The sequence below is a fragment of the Papilio xuthus genome, unplaced genomic scaffold (assembly GCF_000836235.2).
Source record: "Papilio xuthus unplaced genomic scaffold, Pxut_1.1 DF824655.1, whole genome shotgun sequence".
NCBI classification, from domain to species: Eukaryota; Metazoa; Arthropoda; class Insecta; order Lepidoptera; family Papilionidae; genus Papilio; species Papilio xuthus.
The window spans coordinates 4,930,847-4,941,154 of record NW_013533994.1 but is presented as its reverse complement, the minus strand read 5'-3'; the positions used below and the strand labels follow the sequence as shown (position 1 = coordinate 4,941,154).

The window sequence follows — 10,308 nt, the reverse complement described above, 5'->3', positions numbered from 1 at the left end:
AATTCTATATTATCGTACGTATTAAACCTGCAACTTTAATTGTGTTCTTTGTTAAATATCTGACGAGATATAATTATTAAATCTTTATATTGAAAACAACACCATCTAGTTGAAATAAAATAAAACTCGTGACTCGTAAGCCTCAGAGCAATACATTTCTGGATCAAAAAAATATATTTTGAAAAATATATAGACGTGTAGAAGTTTTATGTAATTCGTACAAACTTTGAAATAAATTTGCAAGTTTTTTTTTAGCCATTATATACAATGTTGTCGTGTTCAATAGGTTTTATTGTGTAAATATAGGAATAAGTATATAGTTTTTTGTAAATAATAATAATAAAAAGGTATTTATTGTATACATAACAAAATAAAAGCCGTTTGTGGCAATAAAAAACATTTATTTCATTTATTCCATACATCACAAAATAACCAAAGCACTCTATTACGGATCACAAAAAAAAAACCATAGAAAAAATTAAAGAAAAAAAATCCACTGAAAAATAGAAAATTCCACATTGCACTTAATTAAAATACAAAATAAATGAATATATTTTGAAGATAAATAAATAAAAAAAAATCAACACAAATCAGTTCGCAATAGAGTGCTTAGATTTTTTTCTTTTATAACCTTATATTTGTTGTCTCTTCGATGTTCTGACAAGAGCAGATACCAATCTATAGATGTTAATTATATCATTTGAAACTAAACGACAGAACTCCGAACAAATGTATACATTTACAAATAAAATCCATCTAGTAACATACAGGATTATATTTCCACTGGTAAAGGTTTTTTTAATATATTAGAATTATGTCGAAGTATTTTGCAACATTTTACCAGTGGAAATTTACGGTGAAATATTACAGGATGCTGTAGTTATCGTAAATTACACTTAATTAAAATGGACAGATGTGTTGATGACAATGAAACTCTAATGATCTCCAAGTTCAATGAAAAATTTGATTAAGAAATATTTAATTTGTATCGAAATTAAAAAAAAATCGTATTCTACCAAACTCACTTTAAAAAGTACTAAATCACATTTTATATGTACGTGTAATTCCAACTACGAGACAACTATATCTATACATATGGTCGTCTCTTTTCATTACAAACAGAATGTAAGGGATGGCTATATGTATATTTACAATCATCACGATAATGGAAACACAGTGTTTTTTACTTTCAATCGCTGCACCTCATTTGTTTTAGAGGATTCTCGCATAAAAATATATTTTCACATCTATTATGCAAGAAAATAAAAAAAAGTAAAAATATTTTTTTTTCAGCCAGCGAGGATATTTATTTTTTTGTTGTTTTTAAAATTTATCCAAATTATAATATTAATATAGGAAATGTAATTAAAAATAAAACATTTAATTAATTCCATATCATTTAAATAAAACATATTCAACTCGCTTATATTTAGAATACAAAGAATTATACACTTTTTTTATAAATCTGACAACTTATATTAATTCAGACAAAATGTTGCCATTTAAAAAATACATAAATAAAAAATTGTATTGACTTCGTTGTTGCCACTCGCCGGCGTTGATATAAAAAGTAGAAAAAATCAGATAAAATAAAATTAGCTTTTTAACAAAAAAAAATTACAAATCTGAGATGCAAAGTCAAAGATGTAGTTAGTACTTAATATGGACACGTTTTTACAAAGCACAATATTTTTTTTTACTATAATACATAATTATTTAGGCTCTAGAAATCATCATAATGAAGCTTATTTCCGTTACTTCCATAAAAAAAAATAACATTACGTAGTTTTTGTTTTTTTTTTACTTAAAAAAGAGTTTTTTTTTAAATATTCTAGAGCTTAAATTATTTGTATTTAACGATAGGTAGTTGCGTTCAATAAAAGCTGAAATGTCCACATTTTAGTTAACACTACCGATGTTTAGTTTAATTTTGAGCAAATGTTTTGATGAGGGCAACACTCGGCGGTGCGCGTCTGTTGTCTCGTGTCGTGAATGCGATGCAACGAATTATATTTATTTGTTAACTATATTTATTATATTGACTACGGCACGTGTTGACATCCATCACTTATTACCTGAAATAAATTGCAAAAAGGTTACATTAATTTTAGTGAACACAACAGAAAAAAATAACGTTTTAGATGATTACCGTATTTTGTTGTACAAAAGAACTGTGAGTATTGTTACTGAGTGTAACTCATATGTAGAGAAGAAGAAGCCGGTGTACTGGCGCAACACCAGCCTTACTAAAGTGTCTGCGTTTATGTCACCCTCGCTAATCATTCTGACACTTAACTTTGTAATGAAAGCACGTCATTCGCGCCATTCTAATTTAAAATGTCTAAAAATAGTATTGTTATTGAATGTTTGTAAGTAATTTTACTTAGTATAACTTGAGGTGAGTATTGTTACTGAGTGTAGAGAAGAGTAATGGAGTGTAACTCACATGGAGAGGTAGCCGCGCGCGGCGGAGCGGCGACGACCCTCGAGGTAGGCGATGAGGACGACGACGACGAGTCCGCCGAGCGCACATCCCACCGCTATCGGCACAGCGTCCGGCAAGTCCGCCGAGCCGCACTCGCGCGCTGACACACACACGTATACCATGATAACACATTCCATGTCACTATTTCATATAAGAATGAACTAGTCCCAGTTGTCGGTGCTGAACGTAATTATGTTGCAAATTTAAACAATTAAAAGCAAATGTTTGGATGTATGGCTTGATGGATATTTGTTAGAATGTATCTACTAATACATTTTTTTTTCATTTAATCCTGAGCGGACGGAGTCGCGGGCGACAACTTGTCATGAATAACAGATTGAATATTTTAAATTTAAATAACTTATAATATCGGATGGAAACGTATCAGTATATACAGTATCGGGTCAAGGTTATTTGGTAAATCAAGAGGAAGTTTCGAGATTTTGGCAAAATGACACATTCGATAAAACCCAGAGAGTAATATATAAATAAATTGGCAACGGAAATATGCTTTTAATGATTTTATTAATCTTTGACGTTCGTCATAATTTTACCAATATTAAATACGAATGTTGACATGGATGGATGGATGTAAGGATATTTGTTTGAAGGTATCACCAGAACGACTGTACTGATAGACGTAGAACATAGCCAGGAGGAACACATAGGCTTACTATTCAAGATTTTTTTAATACTGCGTGTACGAAGTCGCGCGCGAAAGCTAGTATTGCAACAAAAAAGATACAACGCATTACCTAATCTTAAGATATCATGACCCGTTTTAACAAGACCACGCGATAGGAAATATTAATTTAAAAATTGTAAAAATAATAATAAGCATTAGTTATATTTGAGAGATTGTAATGAAACAATTTCAATTCCTTTCTACTGTGTGAGATGACAGATATTGAAACAAGGGGGAGGAAAAATGTTTAAGAATCGGCATCGCCTTGACCGGGCGTCGCTCCGGCTGCCGGCCCCAGCTCGGCGCCGGGCACGAGGCGAGGTCGGGGCACATTTAAATGTTTAAACAGTGTTTCAGATTTTTTGCTCAAGAAGTGGCTTATTGTAACGATATTAAAACATGAACCTCGTTTACACAGTAGCTGCTTATATAAAACTGTTTAAAATAAAATGAACAATTTATTTAAACTCTATGTTTAGTTTTATCTGACTGATAAGGTTCCTGGGATCTCCAAAAGTATGCACAATAACAACATTAGTAGCCAAAGTACATAAAGTTCTGGGTACGGATGAACTCAGCCACCTTCCGGAACGTTCCTCGGAACAAACGTGGCCTCGTGGACAAACATACAAACAAACAAGAATTGAAAAAATTGGATTTTCTTTATCAGCTACGCAAACATGTCTTTTTTTTCCTATGTTACAAACAAAACACCCAAATTTACTATCTTGTAGATATATAACAAACCTGAGCTGAAGCTGTTGTTGTTGTGCTGGGTGCGGAAGGCCTCCTCCTGCAGCTGCGAGAGCGTGAGCGTGGCGGCGACGCTGGTCACCTCCGCGGTGAGGTTGAGCTGGGTGTCCGCCGCGCACCGGTACGACGTGTTCAGCGGCATCGCCCACTCCGCGCCGTGCCACACCTCCACGCTGCGGGACAGCGCTGCCGCACAGTACACACGTACAATACATCAAAATAGACACGACAATTTACAACTTAATCACTGCTATTCTAACCGTCACTTTCTGAGACCAAAAACCCACCTTAAAAGTTATATATGTTTTGTCAAATATGAAAGACGATGTATTTTATACAGAGATTATGTTATCAGTAACCCATTGGGTAAAAACATTAAAAGGCCACTAATTGTAGATTTATAATACGTTGATTAAATAAGAATTTTAACAATAAAATCCATCTTCCCGTTAACATAATCACTAATGTTCCGTTAGAAATAAATAATTTAGAAATAATCTATTAAAAATGTACAAACAAAATGACTTAATTAACAATTTAACTATAAATAATAAACAAACTAATTGTAAAGGTGATAAGCTATCGAGTTGATATGAAAACAGACGTGCTCTTTACGAGTTTAATGATGACGTCACGTCGCTTACCCACGATTGTCACAACTAAAAACTGTCACTAATTGTTGTACACAATTTGCAACATGTTACAAAAATTGGGGACATTTAGTATTGGATGAATAAACTCCGATAATATTATCAGATGTTTCCTATACGTAGACAGACTAATTATAAATGAAATCTACATTAGTTTCTAAATTAGCCTTAATGCGATCATTAGAAAGTTTTTGCACAACACGTTTTAAAGACATCTCAAGAAAATATAAACAAAACAAACATATTCTTTTTCGACGGTCGCGCAGTGTCTAAGGAATGGCAACTTACAAGAGTTAATGAGTATCTCCGGTGAGATGGTGATGTTAAGACTGTTGAGGTGGTACGTCTTGGTGGTGTCATTGGCAAGGAAGTGCATGGTGAGAGTGTGGTTGCCGTCCGCCCAGGCCAGGGTCAAACGCTGCGACGTCGTGTTGCAGTTACCGTCCACCACGGACGCGTTCGCCGGCACATTGAGGAGAGCGTAGCCCAGGGATGATGCTGCAATAGAAAAGGATTTGAATACAACATTTTATATACTTAACGAAAGAACTTATGTATCTCTTGCATTATTTAAATAGTATCGTGATTCATGTCATAAATACGATTCATTGTTATCAGTGTTTTTATTCGATGAAACAATTTCGCAGAATCGAAAAAACGTGGAATTGCATCCAACACGGAACCGTCGAGGGACGGTCGTCAGCTCACGTACGTTCGTGATTTTATTGCGACTGATTGCCACTGTGTTTACGTAACAATCATCCGACTATCTAAAATATACTACATTAAAAATAAGTATGGATGTAAAGTTAGAAGGTATGTATCTCCAGAACGGCTGCATAGATCTCGCTGATATTTGATTTAATACCTACGGGGACGGAGGCGCAGGCGACAACTAGTGTATAATATAATCATATGAACATTGATATTCGATCTATTCCAGTACGAAATAACACAAAGCTATGATTCACTTGCCAGTTCTGCTGAGTTTGTGACAAACCGCCCCCTTTGTTTGCATACTGACTCCATTTGTTATAATTAAATCGAGCAAAACTCTATATTTTTTCTAATTTGTTACGAAACGTTTTAATCTTTATGTTTTAACACATTTATTTATCTCTTGTTAGTTTACGTTACAATTTAAATAAATTTTATAAATACATATAATTTAATCGCATCCTATATGCATTAAGTTTGATTCCCAGTAGACTTTGTGTGACATGCCTTGTTTACTTTATGTCTGTGTGCACAATACGCCATCGCTTCGATATCTTATCGCACATGTGGCGCATCTGAGACCACTTTGTGCCTCTGTATTTATTATATCACAAGCTGTCGCCCGCGACACCGTCCGCGCGGAATAAAAAAAAATTACAAGCCTATGTGTCCTTCAAACTGTGTTCTACATTTGTGCCAAATAATAGCGAGATCTGTTGAACCGTTCCGGAGATACCTCCAAACATCCATCCATCAAACTCGCATTTATAATATTAGTAAGAAGTAGAATAAGATACTTTTACACAATCTTCATCGAGTGATTAAGTTATTAGGATGCGCTAGGATTACGTTGTTAGGACCATTATAATACGTTAGATAATTGAGTAAATAAAATTGAGCCGAATCACAAGAGACCGTTACTCGAGGAAAGTAAAACGAATCCTTTGATAAATTTTCCTGTCCGAGATACCGTTAGCGCACACAAAATACGGCCATATGAGATCAGTGGTGAGTTACACTACTCATTCCCACGACACAATTAAATGAAAATTGAAATTGACAAAAGTCACTACTTTCCTTCATCATTAATATGGAATATAGTAAGATATACTTTTATAGCTCACATTCGCTAAGACGCACATTAAAAAGCACAGCGGGACTAGGTAAAGTGCATTAGCTCAGAAACGATTCCCCTGACGAAAAGTATTGTAAGTTCTATACATTTTTAAGTTCGTTATGTAATCGTTTCGAAGCGATACATTCTTTGTCTAGCCTCTTTGGTATTTAGTCATAGAATAGTTTTACCTAAATTAACTTTCAGCATAATAAGCAATAGTTAGGAAAGAAACGTCCTCATATTAATAATAACATAACCCGCGTTATCGCTATGATCCAACACGCCATACACGGAACATACAAACATGCGAGACAACTCACACGTCAATACTTAATATTATGCTAAACTAGCTGTGGCCTGCGATTACGTCGGCCTGAAATACTATCTGCGCTGCGCGCGGTACTGGACAGTACTAAAATAAAGGTAGCCTAAGTTACTCCTTATTGCATCAGCTATCAACCAACAAAAGTCCCCTCAAAATCGGTCTAGCCATTTCATAGATTAGCCAGAACAAACAGACAGACAGACAAAAATTGAAAAAATACTATTTTGGTGTACCGTATACATATTCATGTAATGAAACAGACAGACACTCCAATTTCATTTATATGTATAGATTATAAAGATTTTAAAACATATCCATGCTTCTTTCATATTCTGATAATACTTTGTACTTCTACTGTAAAAATAATTAAAATGTGTTTGAAAGTTTCTAGTATTTGACTCATACAAGGAAACTCTTCCGTTATATTAGTCATACTCGTAATTATGTAAAAACAGATTGTTTTAAATACCTAAGTACTATTTAGTGGTTATTTATAATTGCAACTACATTTATCAGGCGAGTCATGCAGTACCCGAATGACACAATAACAATTATGAAAGGAACAAAAAAAAAAGCAATTGTCCGTTACTGGGGCATGACAACTGTCACAAGTTTTTTCAGTGCAAAATTTTCTTAATCACTGCGTAGAAAAAAATTCAGATGGAAATTCAAGCATTTCACAAATAAGGTCACGACAATATCTTCGACTAAAAATCATTGTTCAAGGAGTTTTTACACTTTAGCCGCCATTAAATCTAAGAAAAAAGAAGAAATTAAACATTTGAATTTAGTAATGTCAAATCAGTTTTTTCTAGGTCTTTCTGTTATTCATGTTCTACAATATTAACACGTTTTTCTGCAAACAAGGGTTTTTTATTTAAAGCCCTGTACATTTTGGTCCAAATCGAGTCGGATTGTTTTACAAGAGTAATGGAGACCGTTGAGTGGTATCATTTTACAATTTTCAAGATTTTCAATTAACAACAAAACGGAAGCTTATTGGTAATATAAAAGTTACATGGTCCAAGGAAGAGGTAAACATTGCTTGAAACAGTACAAGTAAGTCGAGAAATTGCGGAAGCCTGGACTATTTTTAAGAAGCAGTATGATTATAAGCGGTATGTTGCCAATTGCATTATTACACATTTCTTTAAGAAGAACTGATTGTTCAGTTTTATACAGAAGAATTATAAGATATTTTGATATGTTCAATAATGCTATCAAACAAATTACATTATATTTATAAGTTAAAGTGCAATGAAACAAGAAAGTATTTTTAAGCAACCGCTCAATCATATTCATTAAGTAAGCAACTCACATCTTGTAAAATATATCAATTAGAAACAGCATGCAGTCATACACCCTGGAAGGAGATATATTAGGAGAACATGGATACAGCAGCAGAAATACAAAAGACCCGAAGGAGAAGGAATAATAAGGAATTGCACACTTCTCCTGGAATGCAGCAGCCTGGTTAATATTGTATCGAATAGCACTAACAGATGTTTTTTCAGACACAGAACATTCACACGTCGTTAGCGCTCTCCATGACCAGGACACACAGACCTCGTTCATTACCGAGAGGTTAGTCTCGGTAAAAAGTATTGATGACAAAACGAGGTAGCAAACATAGGTGAAGGTAAGAGGAGCTAAGAGTGCGGTAAGACGCAATATACAACCTTACACCTAGATGTCAGTGCGTTGCTTTTGCCTTAACAGCCCTTTTCCATAATGTGGAATAAAGGGTCCACCTGTCTCTTCATAAGTGAGGTACCATAACTTTAAGCTGAGGACTGAGGTCATACAATTATGGTATATTAAACAAGGAGACAGGCAGAGTTCACTCGTATGGAATGAGTCTATCGAGTGATATACAGGTAAAACAAGCATGACATAGAGAAAGCGAAAGAGAGAGAACGTGAGAGAAAGAGAGAGCAACATAGCTAAAAGTGCACTTACAATATTAGCAAATCACAACATATAGCCGGTACATTAGACAACATTATATTAAGGAGTTTGGATGAGAGTAGTATAGATACACATAAGTAAGATAAGATTTATTGCAGAAGTTTTCGTAGAAAGAATGAGACTTAAGAAACACTACGGGAACATTAACAAAAGATGATGGAAATAATATACAAGGCTACAATGAGAAGAGATGAGAACGGAACTTTGCAGTAAGTTCTTTTTAAACAATTTCTAGAAGAGAAGTATACAACATATGATACCATCAAGTCGTTCGAAGATTTGAATATTTGGTAAAGTATTTACAAATTCACATACCCTAAAGGTAAAGATCGTATCATAGAGTATTTAAGTTTAGACTACGCGGAAAAGGACAAATGAGAAAACACAACTGTTTGGCTATTTTTACATCATTCAATGAATAAGAGCATACAGACACAACAACGTAAGAGATCTATGATTAATAATCAAAACACTTATGCACTTGATAGTCGGAGATCACACAAGATTAGTATTAGGAGATATCATACAAACTGACAGTTGAATTGAGATCGAAGTAGAATACAAATTAAGAAGCATCGCTTGACGCGATGAACCAGAGCAAGCTTTAGAATAATACAAGTAAGTCAACATTTGGCAATGCAACAATAACCCTTTTATTAAGGAGGATTCTATGAGGAGTTTTCAAACGCAGAAGATATTCAACAATTTAAGATTAGAGACAGTGAGATGAAAAGATTACAATTTTCATGAGAAAGTCCACTTTACTTAGCTGAGTTTCCATATCATATTAGTAAAGTCACATTTCGTCAGATGTACACACTCATTCGAGTCAATCAACTGTTTGGAGTCTAAAGTAAGCACAGCTATATTTATATTTAGTTATACAAAGGAGTTGCTGATTTTCAAATGAGATGATATAGTGAACATTTGTAAGTATAAGTTAATCAATTGAATAAGAATAGAGATAAGTAATTAACAATGATTTAAGTATTACAACAAATTGAAACTAAATAAAACACTAACAAAGAAATAATGATCTGAAATCAGATTTTAAGAAGAATTAGAACAACACTGATTTGCAGATAGAACAGAACAATTACATAATTTATTAAGGAGATTTAAACTGAGAACTGAAGATCCATTTGTTAGAGAAATAGAGATGGCATATTGAGATAAGGAGGCAAGGTTGAATGATGCCAGTTTGTCAGATGATTTTACACACCCTGTTATTAAACCTAATAAGACACACATCTTGAATTTGATAATAAAGGATGCACTTCTCAAAACAATGAATCGAGGTTCGCAGTAAATAAGAAGGTCCGAAGAGGTTATTTTAAGAATATAAGGAAAGATAACGATACAAACCTCATCGGAGCAGCAAACGAATTAAAAAACACGTTTGAAAAGACTCACGCAAATGTCATCAAACTTATAGGAGATATAGTTAGCAAATTTAGAACAACACACATATAAGGAAATTAAATCAGAATGAAATTATTGCAACATTTAAAAGAAGTTTATTAGAGTTTGAGAATACACGAAGGAACAACACAGATTTTATCGGTTAGAAAGTAACACATTTTACAGCAGAATATAGTAACAACAAAG

At 33.8% G+C, this 10,308-nt stretch overlaps 1 protein-coding gene across 1 annotated transcript in view; it reads right to left on the bottom strand.

Annotated features, from left to right (window-relative positions):
* Window positions 1-801: 801 nt before the first annotated feature.
* LOC106127683 (lysosome-associated membrane glycoprotein 1) overlaps window positions 802-10,308 on the bottom strand; it is a 16,259-nt gene continuing 6,752 nt past the window's right edge. The window contains exons 3-6 of the mRNA XM_013325870.1: window positions 4,862-5,071; window positions 3,918-4,109; window positions 2,447-2,585; window positions 802-2,075 (exon numbers count right to left, since the gene is read on the bottom strand). Of these exons, the coding sequence (XP_013181324.1) occupies window positions 2,072-2,075; window positions 2,447-2,585; window positions 3,918-4,109; window positions 4,862-5,071 (545 nt within the window). The 3' untranslated portion in view covers window positions 802-2,071. The remainder of the gene's footprint in view (window positions 2,076-2,446; window positions 2,586-3,917; window positions 4,110-4,861; window positions 5,072-10,308) is intronic.